We start from the raw sequence: 19430 nt of genomic DNA on the forward strand, positions 1-19430 counted from the left end.
TTCAATGTATTCTGCAGCGCTGACGCGAGTCATGTGATGACCCTTTACTAGTATAAATATCACTCGCTTCATAGACTTCAATGTGTTCTGCAGCACTGACACGAGTCATGTGATGACCCTTTACTCGTATAAATATCACTCACTTCATAGACTTCAATGTGTTCTGCAGCGCTGACACGAGTCATGTGATGACCCTTTACTCGTATAAATATCACTCACTTAATAGACTTCAATGTATTCTGCAGCGCTGACACGAGTCATGTGATGACCCTTTACTCGTATAAATATCACTCACTTCATAGACTTCAATGTGTTCTGCAGAGCTGACACGAGTCATGTGATGACCCTTTACTCGTATAAATATCACTCACTTCATAGACTTCAATGTATTCTGCAGCTGACACGAGTCATGTGATGACCCTTTACTCGTATAAATATCACTCCTCATAGACTTCAATGTATTCTGCAGCGCTGACACGAGTCATGTGATGACCCTTTACTCGTGATAAATATCACTCTCATAGACTTCAATGTATTCTGCAGCTGACACGAGTCATGTGATGACCCTATACTCGTATAAATATCACTCACTTCATAGACTTCAATGTATTCTGCAGCGCTGACACGAGTCATGTGATGACCATTTACTCGTATAAATATCACTCACTTCATAGACTTCAATGTATTCTACAGCGCTGACACGAGTCATGTGATGACCCTTTACTCGTATAAATATCACTCACTTCATAGACTTCAATGTATTCTGCAGTGCTGACACGAGTCATGTGATGACCCTTTACTCGTATAAATATCACTCACTTCATAGACTTCAATGTGTTCTGCAGCGCTGACACGAGTCATGTGATGACCCTTTACTCGTATAAATATCACTCGCTTCATAGACTTCAATGTCTTCCGCAGCGCTGACACGAGTCATGTGATGACCCTTTACCCGTATAAATATCACTCGCTTCATAGACTTCAATGTGTTCTGCAGCGCTGACACGAGTCATGTGATGACCCTTTACTCGTATAAATATCACTCACTTAATAGACTTCAATGTATTCTGCAGCGCTGACACGAGTCATGTGATGACCCTTTACTCGTATAAATATCACTCACTTCATAGACTTCAATGTGTTCTGCAGCTGACACGAGTCATGTGATGACCCTTTACTCGTATAAATATCACTCACTTCATAGACTTCAGTGTATTCTGCAAGCTGACACGAGTCATGTGATGACCCTTTACTCGTATAAATATCACTCATAGACTTCAATGTATTCTGCAGGCTGACACGAGTCATGTGATGACCCTTTACTCGTGATAAATATCACTCATAGACTTCAATGTATTCTGCAGGCTGACACGAGTCATGTGATGACCCTATACTCGTATAAATATCACTCACTTCATAGACTTCAATGTATTCTGCAGCTGACACGAGTCATGTGATGACCATTTACTCGTGATAAATATCACTCACTTCATAGACTTCAATGTATTCTGCAGCTGACACGAGTCATGTGATGACCCTTTACTCGTATAAATATCACTCACTTCATAGACTTCAATGTATTCTGCAGTGCTGACACGAGTCATGTGATGACCCTTTACTCGTATAAATATCACTCACTTCATAGACTTCAATGTGTTCTGCAGCTGACACGAGTCATGTGATGACCCTTTACTCGTATAAATATCACTCGCTTCATAGACTTCAATGTGTTCTGCAGCGCTGACACGAGTCATGTGATGACCCTTTACTCGTATAAATATCACTCGCTTCATAGACTTCAATGTCTTCCTGCAGCTGACACGAGTCATGTGATGACCCTTTACCCGTATAAATATCACTCGCTTCATAGACTTCAATGTGTTCTGCAGCGCTGACACGAGTCATGTGATGACCCTTTACACGTATAAATATCACTCACTTCATAGACTTCAATGTGTTCCGCAGCGCTGACACGAGTCATGTGATGACCCTTTACACGTATAAATATCACTCACTTCATAGACTTCAATGTATTCTGCAGCACTGACACGAGTCATGTGATGACCCTTTACACGTATAAATATCACTCACTTCATAGACTTCAATGTGTTCTGCAGCACTGACACGAGTCATGTGATGACCCTTTACCCGTATAAATATCACTCACTTCATAGACTTCAATGTATTCTGCAGCACTGACACGAGTCATGTGATGACCCTTTACCCGTATAAATATCACTCACTTCATAGACTTCAATGTATTCTGCAGCGCTGACACGAGTCATGCAAATACTTTTTTATGGTGTAAATGTAGCATTGATGAAATGTTATTTCATGTGTTTTTATTGGTGAAGCAAAAAGGTGTGTATGAAAAGCACTTTGGTGTGACGTCACTACACACACACACTCTCAGTCATACACACACACTGACACACAATCGCTAACACACTACACACACACTCTTACGCACTGTTGTCTGCCCTGTGTTTCTCCCTTGTCATCTGTCCCGGACTACACTTCCCATAATTCCCTGCCCTCATCACTGCCAACAGCACCCCATTGTTCTCACCTGTGTGTCATTTAATCATTATCCTTTGTGTATTTAAACCCTATTGTTTTATCATCCGTTGTCAGTTGTTAAATGTATGTTCTTGAATGTGTTTCTGCCCGTGCCCTTCGTGGATGTTTTCTCTTGTTTATATTTTGGTTTCCCATCGTGGATGTTTTATTTGTTCCCTGTGTTTTTGTTATACGCCGAGTTACCTGGTTTATTTTATGATTTCATTAAAAGCTGCATTTAGATCCCACTCCTCGTCTGTTTCGTTACACACACACACACACTCACAAACTACACACTCACACTGACACACACTACACACTGACACACACACTCACAAATCTGAAACATGAAACTTGTATGACAGACAAGTTTCTCTTTAATGCACAAGAAATATTTCCTTCAACAAATCTGTGCATTAACAGCTGAACACACAGTGTATATACCTCCCGGCTGATCATGTGACTTCATCATTATATAATGCTAATAAAGAATATAACGTTCCTACATCAGTCACTTGCAACTTTAATGTGTTTTATGATCTGTTCAGAGTTTTACATCCTCACACAGTAAATGTGACTTCATTGTTTACAATATTAACAGCCGATGTAACTACTTCACATCTACTTTCATTCTTTTTCATTCTTTGGTATTGTACTGTCTGATATTTTATGATGAGTCATATTGTTAATTAATTAAAGATTAAAATCCCTTTTACCCAATAACACGTGAATCCATACATTATACACCGAATCAGCGACTCTCAAGCGTCAGTGTCCGTGTTGTCCTCACTGAAGAACGCCGTCAGCAGTTTTCCAGCAGGGACATATTTTATGTTCTCCACTTCTCCGCCGTAGTTACTGGGCTTCTGGAAGTGGATTTCTAGATGGTCCTGAAGATCTTCTTCATCCATCACCTCCGGAATTCCTCCCAGCATCACGGTGCGATTCGGGACGCCCGAGAATGTCTACATTGTCATCACACAACACATCAACAAAAACACATTTATATCCTGCTTATAAATAGTGAATACAGTATTTGAGATATATGAGCTTGTGTTGATGGAAACACACTTGAAATTTCTTGAGCTGGTACTGATACAGAGGAAGAACATCCACCAGCATGTCGCGGTCCGTATCCACACAGAACTTTCCTCTGAGGACCAAATTCTCCGCCACTGAAACCAGAAGAGTCATTCTAAATATCTACAACACAATGATCAGAAACGATTGTAGCTGAAATCACTCGATGCAGGAAGACATCACTAGATTTAAACTGTGACTATAATTCAGTGTATTCTGTTCTGGGACAGAAAAACATTCTCATTCAGGGACTCATAGAAAGAGAAAATGAGTCCAGCTGTAAATACATGACTGTGTTATGCCACTGAATCACCAAACATCCACCTCCAGTGTTGAGGAAGGTGACGTGTCCCGTGCCGTTCTGCTCGTCGTACTGCACTCTTTGCACCTCTCCTCCTCCACGACTCGCTCGAGAGAAGGACAGCTCCAGACGGTCTCTCATTCGCTGCTCAGGTAAAGTGGGCGGAGCATTGCGGAACTTGACGGTCTTCTTGGATACCTTGATATGAACCTGCAGAGACACAAATGAACAGGGTTCATTCATTAGTTAACATCATTCATTCTGCACACAGCTCTGATGTATATCAAGATCTCAGGACATTTCACACTACCTCAAATTTCACCGAAGGATCCAAAGTTAAAGCGTACGGCTTGACATCCATCTTGGTTTTGTCGCAGGACACAGAACACTTCGCCAGTCTGAGGATCTGCTCGGACACTGACAGACAAAACACTGAATCAATCACACAAACGAGTCCCATTCAGGAGAAACTAAACAAGCTCTTCATTGACTTACAGTGAGCAAAGCAAATAAAACCACAAATATTCATCACCTTACACCTATGGAACATCAATATATTGAGCATACAGCCCGTGAACATGATGGAAGTGGGGATTGCTCATCTTTATTCGTACCTTTCTCCTCCTCAAACGTGATGAGAGCGTGACCGCCCTTCAGCAGATGTGATGGTCTCTGGGTGACGGTGAACACAGATTCCACATGTTCCTCTCGGTCTTCTTGCTCTTCTTCAACAGGATGAGTAAACTTCACTCTTTTCACTGGGATTTCAGCTTTAATCTACATATCAGACAGAAAGAACTGATATACGTTTATGGAAAAGGTTTAGGCAAAGTCCCTTGTAATGCCCTGGGGTTTGTTTTTTACTAAACCTGTACTGTACTTTAAAAAGTTCTGCAGTTTTTCTCATTGTCATTTAGCTGAATCTCTCTTCCAGAACGAGCACTGAAATACACATGTCATGAATTACCGGTGTTATTGAAATCACAATGGTGAGGAACAATCGTCATGCACTCGGATGCTATATATATTATCTATTCTATATGTTATATATATATATGCTCTATGTATATATATATATATATATATATATATATATATATATATATATACAGTATATGCCATATGTATATATATATATATATATATATATATGCTCTATGTTTTATATATGCTATATGTTATATATATGCTATAAGTCAGGGGTTCTCAACCTTTTGCAAGCTGGGCCCCCCCAAAGCTGGTTCATTGCAGTTGGGGCCCCAGTGCCCCCCGCCCCGCGCTTTATTGTTGTTATTATTATTATTATTATTATAATTGGCAGTAGCACCAGACTTCTAATGTGAGCTTGCAGGCATTATTATTATTATTATGAGTAGTAGTAGGCCTGTCATCATTACTAGGCTATTGCTATATAATTATATGAGGTTACATACTTTATTGTTGTTATTATTATTATTATTATTATTATTATCATCATCAGTAGGCCTATTATCATTACTAGGCTATTGCTATAATTGGGAATTGGCACCAGACCTCTGATATTAATTTATGCTTTATTATTGTTATTATTACTAGGCCTAATAGTAGGCATCATCTGCATTTTTTACAGAAGCTTGCTGGTAGGTGATGTTAATGTGAGACCTGAGCCTGCTTTGCCTTGCAAAGATCCTCAATTCTTGGCTCAATGTTTGATAAACATAGCCTCAAATCATCCTCGATTTGTGCAAGATTGCGGTATTTCGTTTTGAGTGCAGTCATTTTTGAGAATCCTGCCTCACACAAATATGTCGACGTGAAAGGAAGGAGAATCTTCAAGGTGACGTCACAGAGTTCAGGGTATTCCTGCATCAATGCTGCCCAGAATGACGAAAGAGGGGAGGAGCTAAAGAGTTCCTTCAGTCTACTGTCACTCTTCAGCTCAATAAGCTGTTCCTGCATATCAGTTGATAACTCGTTTGCTGTGCACACAAACGGATCTCGAACCCACGCAAAAGAGCGATAATCCTCTTTAAAGTACGTCGCAAATTGTTTTCTCATTGCTGACAGGTGCTCAGACGCTGATTGAAATAGGGAGGAGAAATCGTGTGACGTGCCTGCATCAGTGATAAAGTCTGCAAGGCTGGGGAACATGTCGCAGTTCCCTCGACTGATGCCAGAGGTCTAGTGTTTGTGTGAAGGCGTGCACTTTGTCTGCAAGGAGCAAAATATGAGTTTCGCGGCCTTGCAAAGACAGGTTGAAATCAAACAAATGAGCGCCGTTTTCTAAAGTCTATGAGTGCAGCACACACAAATAAACTAAATTAACATACTGCAGTTAAATTTCAAAATGTGGTGTTTTTATATTTATAACATTTGAATACAGTTCAGCAGCATACATCACACAACCTGACGACCAAGTTTATTTGTCGTTATATAGTGTACGGTCTCCTCGTATTTTTGATAAATGCGGGAGGATTATCCTTGTGTTTCTAATGAGACGCGGGAAGAACACAAAAGAGACTTGAATTCCCTCTTTTTGCTGTTGTGAGTAACCTCGTAAGTTTTTGATAAACTACGGGACGAACGTAAAGAAAACGTGATCAATTTTCTTCGTTGTGTGATTTCCTTACTTTTGTAAGAAGGATTGTTGCGAGATATTTCATAAAAACCTCCGTCGTTTTTTTGGGGGGTTTGTGAGTGAATCAATGCACAGTTTATTTTGATTTTTGATTTTTTTTTTCTTTTCCTCTTTCTCTATTCTTCTTCTTTCTTTGCTTCCTTGACTAAAATGCTTTACTAACAATTAACACTGCAGAATTTTTCTTCTTTGTTTTCTATTTTGATTATTTGAATTTTGTTTATTTGGTTTAGAGGAGAACATTTTTGTGTGGTTTTCAAAAATGGGAAACAAAATAACTCCACCTTTATTTAATGAATCTCCGAAAGATTTTATGGACAGAAATAATCAAGCCTTTTTTACGGAACCTTATCTATCAAATTTAGCTGGCTGGTCAGAGGACAAAATACAATTAGATGCATTTCCCCGTCAAGGATCGTTTAAAGATACAGACATGACTGCAGCGAAAGACATGGTTTTCGGAAACTGGGGTGATCCAGAATGGGACTTTGATTATATGAAACAATCCTATAAAACTTGGAAAATGATGAAAAAGTACTGGGATCGCGGACCTGACATAGACAAAGCGGCAGGAAAAAATAAAAAAGATCGTAAATTTTCTACCCCGCGGGCTGATCTCAGTGCACAGTCAGTCTCACAGCCTGAGGAGAAAGACAAAGCTTTCTCTCACACCGCCCCCCCCTCCGAACTATGAACATCTTCAGTCACCTTTAGCGTGTGCGCCCGTGAAAAATAAACTGTATACTGATTTGAAAGCTGCGACTGCATTTCCGTTCGTGGAAACTGCAGAAGGATTTAAGGTTCACCCGATGCCTCTTGCTGATGTTATAGCTATTGCTAAAGAGCTTCCTGATCCGTCTAAAACACCTCATCAGTATGTTTCGGTTTTGAAGCGATTGACAGCTTATAGTCAATTGACAGGGCGTGATTATCGTTTCATACTAACTAAAACACTCCCTCCTGAAATTACGGAGGAAGAATTAATTGAAGAAATTGATTTGTTAAGCCCGACATATGATACACCATCGCCTCGTAACATTTTGACAATACATGCAGAAGAGTCTGGTGATTTGTCCGGAACTTTCCGTGGCGTTAGGATTGTGGATGATCATGATGACGATGATGTCAATTGGGTTTGGGCCAATTCGGGTAAGCTTAAACTTTTCTTCAAACAAGTAACGGCACTTTTGCTGAAGTTGTCATCTGCTAAACAAGACATCTCACATGCAGCTAATGCAAAACAAAGAGCTGGCGAGAGTCCAGTTGCTTTTTTCAACAGATTTAAACGTGCATGGATTGAAGAATCGGCGATTCCGGTTGATGATGATAATTGTCAGTTGTTTGTGAACACGTTTCTAAATAACATGCATGATGAGACTGCACAATTGATTCGTATTACCACGAATAATTTTTTAACGATGTCGATTGATGATCTTGGCAAGCGTTTACGTGAGCTTTCCTCTGCTGGAGCCTTTGCTTCCTCCAAAGGAAAAACTCTGATAATGTTACAAGTTGATGCTGCAGCTCAAAAACGTCAGTTTTTTCACACAACAAAGCCTGTCAAATGTTATTGTTGCGGTCGCTCCGGACATGTTGCAAAGTTTTGCAGACAAAGAACTGAGCAGCAGCCTAATAGAAGCCAGATGCGTAAGCGCTCTACTGACTATGAGAAAAAATACCCTCCTTCGCTTTCTCCTAACCGGAGACAGAGTGTAACACATTCAGATAGATATCCAACTGAATGGAATCGCGCCTGACGGTGCGAGAGCAAAGAGTCTGAATTTTCACAACTTTCGATGCAATACCCAAATAAATCAAATGTTTTGCCATTCCTTGAATTAAATGTGGACCATAAACCATACATGTTTTTAATTGATAGCGGCGCTTCGGTGTCCTCGTTATCTTCCGATGTGTACTCAGGCTCCGTCACGGGAAAGCAAATTAATTCTGTAGGGATTAATAATGTTCCTGTGAAATGCGAATTGACGCCCACCTTACCAATTACTTCTAAGGATGTACCGACATTGTTTAAAATGCATTCATTTGCAATCATACCGAATTCTCCATTCTGCCTGTTAGGTAGAGACTTGATGCATAAACTTGGTATGAAATTGAATTTTGATTCTAACTCTTTGACACTTCTGTTCCCTTCAGTTTTTTCCATTACAACCGACACAGGAAGTGCTCTTGTGGAAGATTCGTCTGCAACTGTGCTGCTACCGGAAATTTCGGGAGTCATCCAGCCACTTTCCAATGATGACGCGGAATCTAGGCGTTGGACGATGTGCTGGATGGCGTTTGCTCGATCCACCTATTCGCTGGCTTCGGACCATCATTCAGGATTCTCCTTCGACGATCCCCAGTTACCCTCCTATCCGTGTTCGTCGTGGTGGAGCTACTCAAGAGAATCTTCGCCTTTTGAATAGAGCCTTCTCTCTAAGTCTTCAGCGTAAACCGCTGAAGTCGCCATGGAGACCTACGGGGGTTAATTTTAATAATCTGGCAGTCTTGCGTGAGGAGGCTGCACCGGTACGATTGCTGGAATCTGCACTGATAAATGTGCGCTCGATTAATAACAAAGCCTTGACTGTATGTGATCTAATTATGGATCAAAACTGGGATCTCATATGCTTAACAGAAACCTGGCATAAAGAGTCTGATGGTCTACTCCTTAATGAACTGTCTCCTGAGGGATATGGATTATGCGATCTTCCGCGTTCAACTGGAAGAGGAGGTGGTATCATTGTGCTGTTTAAACAGCATTTAGGACTGTGTTCTGTGGAAATCCCTTCGTTTACATCATTTGAATGCCTCACCTTGAGTGTTTCTGCTTCATCATCTACGGTCATTGTGACTGTGTACAGACCTCCCAAGGGTAACAAAGAATTTATATCTGATTTTGCTGAACTACTGTCTGTGTTGGTTTTAAAATTTCAGAAAATTTTAATTTTTGGTGATTTTAATATACACATGGACAAAAAATATATTTCATCAACTAGAGACTTTACATCTTTATTAGACTGTTTTGAGTTACATCAAGTTGTGGATTGTCCTACACACAATAAAGGCCACATTTTGGATCTTGTGATTCAAAATGGTACACTTGTGTCTGGGTTGTCTGTATCTGATTTTGGGCTATCTGATCACTTAGCCATTCTTTTCAAGTTGGAGTTACCTGATTTAATTACTACTACTTCCCGTATTATTTATTACCGTAAGTGGAGATCTATTGCACCCACCGACTTCTCAGACTTTATTGACTCTGCTATTAGCTGTATTGTACCATCTGATGCATTGGATGATAAAGTAAATCGGTTGTACACAATTCTTTCATCTGGCCTGGACACGTTTGCACCTCTTATGTCACGTGCTGTATCTTTTAAACGATCTGCCCCGTGGTATAACGATGATCTGCGCACAATGAAAGCTCAGTGTCGCAAAATGGAGCGCAGATGGCGCTCTACTGGTCTAACTGTGTATCATCTGGCTTGGAAAGAAAGTTTGGGAGAATACAGGACTGAAATTGTATCGAGAAGGTCTGCTCATTTCTCCCAGATCATTGCAAGTAATCAAGATAACCCAAGAAAATTGTTTAATTCTATTAACAATCTTTTAAACAGAAATAGCATTCCCAATGTCCCTCCTTCTGTTCAATTATGCAATAAGTTTCTTGAGTTTTTTGGCAATAAGATTGAGGGATAAGAGATCAGATTACTACCACTAATACAACTGTTACCCCAAAAATAAGTAACATGGAATTTTCTGGTGTTTGTTTTTCAGAATTCTCCATGTTAGATTCTCAATCCCTGTGTAATGTGGTTCTAAAAATGAGGGCTGCCACCTCAAGTGTTGATCCCATACCAGCTGGGTTGTTTCAGTCATGCTTTTCTTCTTTGTGTCCGGCTGTATTGAGTATTATAAATGACTCACTGTCTTCTGGTGTCATGCCATCTGCACTTAAAATTGCTGCTGTAACCCCTGTCCCAAAAACAAATAGCCGTGACTGTGAGAATCTAGCAAATTTTCGTCCCATCTCTGGTCTCCCTTTTATTGCTAAAATCCTGGAACGTATTGTTGCTTCACAACTGCTTTCTCATTTGTCTGCAAATAACCTTTTTGAGCCTCTTCAATCTGGCTTTTGAAAAATGCATAGCACTGAGACACCATTAGTCAAAGTCACAAATGACTTATTGATGGCTTCCGATGCTGGTTGCTTATCAATACTGATTCTGCTTGATCTCAGTGCTGCTTTCGACACTATTGATCGACACTATCAGTCTTTGGTGTATCTGACTCTGCTCTGAGCTGGTTTAAGTGTTATTTTTCGGATCGCAAACAATTTGTTGTGCTGGGTGGCTGCAGATCAGAGGCTGGTATGGTAAAATTTGGTGTTCCTCAGGGTTCAATTTTGGGTCCCTTACTTTTCACTCTTTATATTTTTCCTCTTGGCCAACTCTTGAGGTCTCTAGGTCTTGATTTTCATTTTTATGCGGACGACACCCAGATATATGTTCACTCAAAATCTGATGTAAATGTGGCCGTATTACATCTCTCTAACTGTATCACATTTATTAAAAATTGGATGTCTGCTCATTTTTTATGCTTAAATAGTGATAAGACTGAGGTGATGCTTATTGTTTCGCCCCACCAGTTACGCAGAGTGCAACCTGTAGCGTTACAAGTGGACGGCTCTGTAATCCAGTTCCAATCAAAATTAAAAAACTTGGGAGTAATTTTCGATTCTAATTTAACATTCGATCTTCACGTATGTAATACTGTTAAGAGTTTCTTTTTTTCATCTTAGAAATGTATCCAGATTACGGACCATGCTGTCCTTTCCTGTAGCTGAAAAATTAATTAATACTCTGGTTTTTCCTCGAATTGATTATTGTAATGCCTTGTTAGCAAGAGCATCAAAATCTATTCTGAATAAACTTCAGTGGGTACAAAACTCTGCCGCACGTATTCTGACTAGGACAAGACAAAGAGATCATATAAAACCCATTTTAGAGATCTTGCATTGGTTAAATTTCGTGTTGATTTTAAGATTCTGATGTTGACATATAAGGCATTGAATGGACTCGCTCCTCAATATCTCGCCGAGCTTTTAATGCCCTACATCCCAACACGTAATCTTCGCTCTGCTGATGCCGGTCTTTTAGCTGTTCCGGAAACGAAGCTAAAAACAATGGGTGATAGGGCATTCTCTTCAGTCGCCCCAAAGTTATGGAACTCCTTGCCTTCCGAAACAAGATTTGCACCATCTTTGAAAAGGTTTAAAACATCCCTTAAAACTCATTATTTTACGGAAGCATTTGGGTAGAGGTGATATTGGTGGCTGTTAATGAGATGTATATTATGGTCTTAATCTGTCTTGATATTTATTTATAATTTGTTTTTAGGTTTGTAATCATGTGTGAAATATTTTGTATTGTGTGATCATGCCTTTTTATGTGTTTTTTTTACTTTTAATTCTGCTTATGTAAAGCGCTCTGAGAATTCACTTTTAAAAGCGCTATACAAAATAAAGTTATTATTATTATTATTATTATTATTATTATTAAGGCTGCCTGCCCTTGGCCTACCCTGTTACACACAAGACTTTCATCTATACGTGTACGAAAGTGGTGGCACAGCCGCAGCAATCCTGGCCCAAGAGCATGGGGGCACTTTCCGTCCAATAGCTTATTTATCTAAGACCCTTGATTCGGTCGCTAAGGGCCTTCCGGCTTGTTTGCGTGCAGTGGCTGCCACAGCAATCATGATACAGGATGCTGAAAAGGTTGTTTTGTCACATCCTCTCATTGTACATGTTTCTCATCAGGTAGGAGCCATTATGCATAATATTTCGACTCAACACATGGCTGCCCAACGCCGTTCTGGCTATGAGGCTATATTGTTAGCTACTGCTAATGTAACGTTGAAAGTAACTTCTGTTATTCATGGCCCTACTGTACATTTGCATAGGTTGCTGACACAAGGTGAATTTGAGAGCGACGACCACGACCATGAACAGGATCAAAATTTCGACTGCTTGCAGGCCAGACGTTTCCACGTCTGTCCTGGAGGAGGGAATCCATTGGTATATTGATGGATCCTGCTTTAAGCCAAACGACAGTACATATTTGTGTGGTTATGCTATTGTTGAATTGCCTAATAAAGTAATTGAAGCGTATTCACTGCCACATAAATCAGCACAAGTCGCAGAACTGATTGCTTTAATAAGAGCTTGTCAATTGGCAAAAGGTCAGTGTATCAACATATATACTGACTCCAAATATGCGTATGGCATAGTCCATGATTTTGCTAAATTGTGGGAGGAAAGAAATTTCAAAACCTCCGAAGGAAAACCAATTTCGCATCACAACATTGTGGCCGAGCTGATTAGTGCAGCACAGCAACCATCGAAGCTTGCTGTAATTAAAGTAGCTGGTCATAAAACAGGTGAATCTGACGAGGCCAAAGGTAACAGATTTGCGGATGAAGTAGCGAAATGGGCAGCAAAAGAAGCAATACGTAGTCCGCATGTAAATGAACAAAAGAATGAAGTGCCGATGATGAATTCATCATTGATTAATGATTTGGATGTTAAAATCTTACAAGCGAATCCTACTCAACATGATTTGACTCATTGGGCAGCTAATGAAGTAAAACCAGATCAAGTTGGTATTTTAAGAGTTAAACAAGGTAGAATCGCGCTACCAGCATCTACTGTTGTAATGCTGTGTAGGCATTATCATGGTGTATCACATGTGTCAAAAGAAAAAGTGATACAAAATTTGAATCAATCATACTGCATTGCAAACGTTCGAAGAAATACTTTGTTGATGTTTGGATGCTTGCCTGGTGTGTGTGCAAACAAACAGGCACAAGGCAATCAGCCATGATGCTTTACCACATCCTGAACTTCCTTTCCAATATTTACAGATCGATTTTACACACATGCCTCCATGTGGAAATCACAAGTATTTGCTCGTGATTATTGACCGATTTACTAAGTGGCCTGAGGCTTTTCCGTGTGGAAAAGAAGACGCAAAGACGGTAGTGAAGGTTCTTGCCAAAGAAATTATACCGCGTTTCGGTATTCCAACTGTTATAGCAAGCGACAATGGAACTCCATTTGCTTCTAAAGTAACACAATTATTAGCTAAAGAACTTAGTATTAATTGGAATTTTCATATCCAGTATCATCCTCAATCTTCGTCAAACGTGGAACGTTTGAACAAAACGATAAAAGAACGTCTTAATAAAGCATGCTTAGATACGGGCAGAAATTGGGTTGATTTACTGCCTGCCGTACTGACGGAAATGAGAATGTCTCCGTCAGCCACTACAAAAATGTCTCCCTTTGAAATTCTCATGGGTAGACCTTTCCCGACCCCTTGGGTCAGAGGTCGCGCTGGCAATCTCTCCCCAGGTGACACGGAGGTGATCATCGCGGATTATGTGGATTCCCTAGTTAGAACGTTAAATGGCATAAATGGTGATGTTTCTCTCTCTCTCCCTCTTCCATCAGAAGGGCCAACTCATCCTTTCGTTCCAGGACAATCGGTGTTGATTAGGTGTCTGAAACCTACGAAACTTGGAGAACCGAATTATCTGGGGCCGGCCACGGTGATCGCTGTGACAAGGACGGGTGTTCTGACTGATCTTCAACCACAGTGGATCCACGCAAGCCGCGTGAAGCTTGCTTCAGAGGAGGGCCTTACTAATTCGAGGTGAACGGTGAAAGCACTGGAGGAGCTGAACACACAGCGCCAGTGCCCAACCGGGAATCTGTGAATTAGAAGGACCTGGGGAGGACGAGGAAGAGTAGACGAAGAACGAGATTGTTGATTGAAGTTAACAATAAAATATTAACGAGACAATTAAGCCATGTCCGCACAGTCGCTATTACACCTGATTGTGCTAATAAATATACTCATTTATACACAAGCACTTGTTAGCAGTGGGAACGAAACTTGGCTGAGCCATGAAAATTAACCACATTCATTTGCCTCCAATATGTGGTGGAGATTAGTCAATTTCACTGCTAAGTCTACAGGGAAAAAGAGTGACTGTTATGTTTGTACGAAAATGCCACAAAGTGCTTCAGGACCTCGCGTAAGTGTTAAATCATCAGAGACAGATGAAGATCTGTTCTGTCCTTTACTTCTTAGTACTGTGGGATTCATTGCACCTCAAAATTCAACAGGGAATTGGACTTGTCCTGATAACAGGGCACTGACAGTTGCAGTACAAGTGCATGCTAAAGTGACAACTGTAGGTCCCATTCCTGACTCATTGCTATGTATAGAAAGAAGAGTAGGAGCCTCAACATTGGGTTCCATTCCTGATAGTAAATGTAATCAAATATATCGCCGTTGTGAAGTACGAAACACTGCCTGTTGTGTTAGTGGTTTGACTGGGGAAGGAAACTTTGACTTGGAAGCATGTTTAAAAGGATCTCCTCTTCCGATCACAGCTATGAGTTCCTATGCCAAAGTAAACCCAGAGCTTCGAGAGTTATGTGATGAGTATTGTGGACTATACACCGGTAAAAATTGTAATAGGTATGTTCCATCTGCAAAAGGAACAAGAAATTTGAAAGATTGGTTTTGGTTATGTGGACACGTGGTTTATACCTCGTTACCATTTAATTGGAGTGGACGATGTGCTTTGGTAACTTTAGAAGAATATTCTATGATTATTAGACCACACAAGAAGGATGATGTGATGAACCAATGAAACACACGCTCCCTCTCTGACCGCAGTTCGACAAGTAGTTTGGGAAGAGACAACCCAGTTCCAAAAGAATACCGGTTATGGACTGGTACGGAAAAATTCTTTGAGAGTATATTTCCATCAATTGGAATTGGTAGTATTCGACTTGAAGTAGAAGTTACAAGATATGAATTGATTTCTTTTATTAAAACTACCAGTGACACCTTAGTTGGGGTCAAAGAAGAACTTCGAGCACTTCGCTTGACTGATTTGCAGAACCGTTTAGTCTTAGATCAACTTACAGCTGCGAGGGGAGGGGTCTGTGTGATCGTTGGAATTTCTTGTTGTACATATATACCAGAAAATGATGAAGATGGTCATATCATAGCTGAGGGTATAAATAATATGACAAAAACTGTTGATGAATTACAGAGAAGAGAAGTGGATGATAGGAGTGGGTTTGGAGATTGGATTACAAGTTGGAAACAATTACTTGTATCTTCTTTAATACCAATTGGAGTTATACTGTTAATCCTTTCATTTATTGTTTGTTGTATTATTCCATTCATTAGGATGTTGATTTATCGTTCTATGAATACTTTTGTATCGTCTCAATATTCTTTAGCAAACAGAACTATCAAGTACTAATGATTTTGAAAGAAATGTTTGATTGAAATATGTTTCATGTATCATTCTGTACTAATTGGACATGCTGAGAATAATGTAATGTGATAATTATGTTATAGTATAACTGTCATTCTCAAAGGGGGCACTGTAAGAAATAGAAATGTTATTTCTACATCTCAGCTCTGTCCAAGAGAGATGCTGAGTTGCTGCATTCCTTTCTGTATGCATTATCAAACATCTGTTTCATATTGAGATGGAGCTGTGGAGGCCCCCTCCTCACTCTGTCTGAGCATACATCGACTGTTTGTGTACATTGTATTAGTGTGTGTACTTTATACGATTGTCTATGGCATGGTCCATCAGGCTCTCGTAGAGAGCAGCCTTTTCACATAGGTTTTGGGCTCTCAAGGATTCGAAGGAGTCTGTCATATGGAATTGTTATCTGTATGAGGTAATGTCTGTTCTTATTGGATAGTCCTGTAAACTCCCCTCCAATATTGCAATATATATATTTATATGCTATATGAGCTGAGTTGAGCTACTTTGAATTCGCTCCCCAACGTTGGATGCTTTGTACTGATTCATTCACGACTCAATAAAAGACGGAGAGAAAAGGCACTGCTATCGTTCAGAAGACTTTTATTTCTAACAGTCACTTACATTTTAGACGAAATAATGACTGTTTTGGTCTATTTTAGCAGCGAAAATAGATCCGATGAATAAAAACAAAGATCACAGCATAGCCATAGCGCATCTCACAGCAATACTCAATCGTGTTTTGAATGATTCAGTGTTGTGAACGAATCGGTTGAGTCAAAGATTTAATGACCCATTCACAAACATCTGTCTCATTCTTGATGAATCGGCCGTTTGAAAGAATCGTTTGAATGAACGACTCAATGACTCGCTTAATGAAACCGCTTATTACCTGCATTTGCGCTCACTATCGACAAACCAATCAAATTTGTTCAAAACTTTTTTTTTTAAATCAGTCCAAACACATTTTTATTTTTATTCAGGAGTTATGTATATACAAAACTATAACTTTTTATGACAGTAGTTTAGTGATAAAAAAAATGTGCCCAAAAAATTGTTTTTTCCAGTTTTTTTTCCCTTCCATCGTAGCCTACTCGCCCCCGGGAGAGTGTCCGCGCCGCCCCACCGGTTGAGAACCACTGCTATAAGTTATATTCATGCTCTATGTTTTATATATGCTATATGTTATATATGCCATATGTTTTATATATGCTATATGTTTTATATATATATATATATATATAAGACAAGTAAACAATGGCTAATATTTTAGAGAACTTTATAAGGTAAAAGAAGATATAAAGTTTTTGGCTATTCAGGGCTTACAGCAGCAGAAATCATGTTTCACTTTGTGATTCTTTTGTAAATATTTTGAACTGTGGTATTAGGTCAACAAACTAAATTGTACATGCATATTCCTGCGAGCGAGAGCTTTAATTTGTGTCCATTTAGGTGCTACATGAAGGACTTTTATTTTCATATAAATAGTTCTACCCCATTTCCACTAGGGGCGCTGATTTTCAACATGAATGATTTGATGCCTTATTTTGTTATTTAAAGTAACACAAGTGCAGAAGTGATGGTTATCTCTGAAAAGTCCAGATTCTAAGCTTTCAAATGTTACCTCATATGCCTCACTTCATATGCCAGACTTTTTTTGTGATATAATACCTAACACAGCGTCTAACTCAATAAGAGTCCCTACGGTATACACTGCTGAAAGAATAAAGTCATATACACCTAGGATGGCTTGAGGGTGAGTAAACTATGGGATAATTTTCATATTTGTGTGAACATTTGTTTATGAATAGTGTGAGTTGACCTTAAATCTCTGAAGCAGAGAGTCCGTTTCAGCCCTCTTGAGTTGAAGCTTCTTCTCAAGATCTTTATATTCTCTCTTCAGATCCTGATCGACTCGATCCAGATTCTTCAGCTCTTCCTGAAACACAAACACTCATCAGCGGTGTCCGTGTGGGTTGTTATTAGTTTAATGAAGCCTCAGAATTCACCTGGATTTCTTCTAGATCTTTCCGAAACTGCTCAGTGGACTCGTCTTCAGAATTGATCCAACTTTCGGTTTCTATCTGGGCTTTTCTCTTCTCAGAATCTGATTCAAGCTTTTCCAGCATTAATCTTGATATTTCATCTTCTTCAGACCCAATGAGCTTCTGTAGGAAACAATTATCACAAAAAAAGTCAATAATGAGTCTTTTATAATTAATTGTTTCCCATCAATGTTCATAATTATTTACCTTGAGTCTCTGTAACTCCTGCATAGCATTGAACTTCTCGTCCAGACTCTGAGGCTTATAAACGTATATAAGCATATATAAACATGTATAAACATACATAAACATGTATAAACATAAATACATATGTATAAGTGTACTTAACCAAAGTAAAGCACCTGCACAGCGTTGAACTTCTCGTCCAGACTCAGAGGCTTAAAAACAGATATAAACATATATAAACATGTATAAACGTATAAACACACACACACACACACACACACACACACACATGTTGTGTTTCCATGTTTTATGGGGACTTTCCATAGACATAATGGTTTTTATACTGTACAAACTTTATATTCTATCCCATAAACCTAACCCTACCCCTAAACCTAAACCTCAAAGAAAACTTTCTGCATTTTTACATTTTCAAAAAACATAATTTAGTATGATTTATAAGCTGTTTTTCCTCATGGGGACCGACAAAATGTCCCCACAAGGTCTAAAATTTCAGGTTTTACTATCCTTATGGGGACATTTGGTCCCCACAAAGTGATACACATACACACATATACACACACACATCACACACACACACACACACATTCACACACACACACACACACACACACACACACACACACACACATGTTGTGTTTCCATGTTTTATGGGGACTTTCCATAGACATAATGGTTTTTATACTGTACAAACTATTATATTCTATCCCCTAAACCTAACTCTACCCCTAAACCTAACCCTCACAGAAAACATTCTGCATTTTTACATTTTCAAAAAACATAATTTAGTATGATTTATAAGCTGTTTTCCTCATGGGGACCGACAAAATGTCCCCACAAGGTCAAAAATTTCGGGTTTTACTATCCTTATGGGGACATTTGGTCCCCACAAAGTGATAAATACACGCTCACACACACACACACACACACACACACACACACACACACACACACACACACACACACACACACACACACACACACACAAGTGTATTTAACCCAAGCTATAAACGGTAAAATGGTGAAATGAAGGCACATAGACACGTTTAAAGTGTGTGAATGTGATGTTTTGTATCTCGTACCTCTCCGGCGCTGTCAGACATTTCTCCCGCGAATTAAAAACAAAATCAAGAATCGATACTTGGTCGAATGATCGTGAACACGAATGATTCTTTCAGTTCCTGAGTCTCGATCTAAACCAGGAAGAACATAAATGTGTTTACCAGAAAAATCCCGAATCAAAAGTGAAAGTGACGAT

The 19430-nt window shown here is 39.5% G+C and overlaps 1 protein-coding gene across 2 annotated transcripts; it reads right to left on the bottom strand.

The window, feature by feature from the left end:
- Window positions 1-1824: 1824 nt before the first annotated feature.
- LOC127654961 (N-myc-interactor-like) lies at window positions 1825-19414 on the bottom strand. 2 transcript variants are annotated; one of them, XM_052142546.1, is made up of 10 exons: window positions 19255-19414; window positions 18331-18366; window positions 18176-18223; window positions 17933-18091; window positions 17746-17862; window positions 4555-4717; window positions 4251-4357; window positions 3964-4150; window positions 3631-3734; window positions 1825-3524 (listed from the first exon to the last, which is right to left on the bottom strand). In XM_052142546.1, the coding sequence occupies exons 1-10, from the start codon at window positions 19273-19275 to the stop codon at window positions 3321-3323; spliced, it is 1146 nt and encodes a 381-aa protein (XP_051998506.1). In that variant the 5' UTR covers window positions 19276-19414; the 3' UTR covers window positions 1825-3320. The 2 variants fall into 2 exon arrangements, with proteins under 2 accessions (XP_051998506.1, XP_051998505.1); XM_052142545.1 differs by having other exon boundaries at window positions 18176-18229.
- Window positions 19415-19430: the final 16 nt, after the last annotated feature.

The sequence above is a fragment of the Xyrauchen texanus genome, chromosome 14, assembly GCF_025860055.1.
Source record: "Xyrauchen texanus isolate HMW12.3.18 chromosome 14, RBS_HiC_50CHRs, whole genome shotgun sequence".
Classification (NCBI taxonomy): domain Eukaryota; kingdom Metazoa; phylum Chordata; class Actinopteri; order Cypriniformes; family Catostomidae; genus Xyrauchen; species Xyrauchen texanus.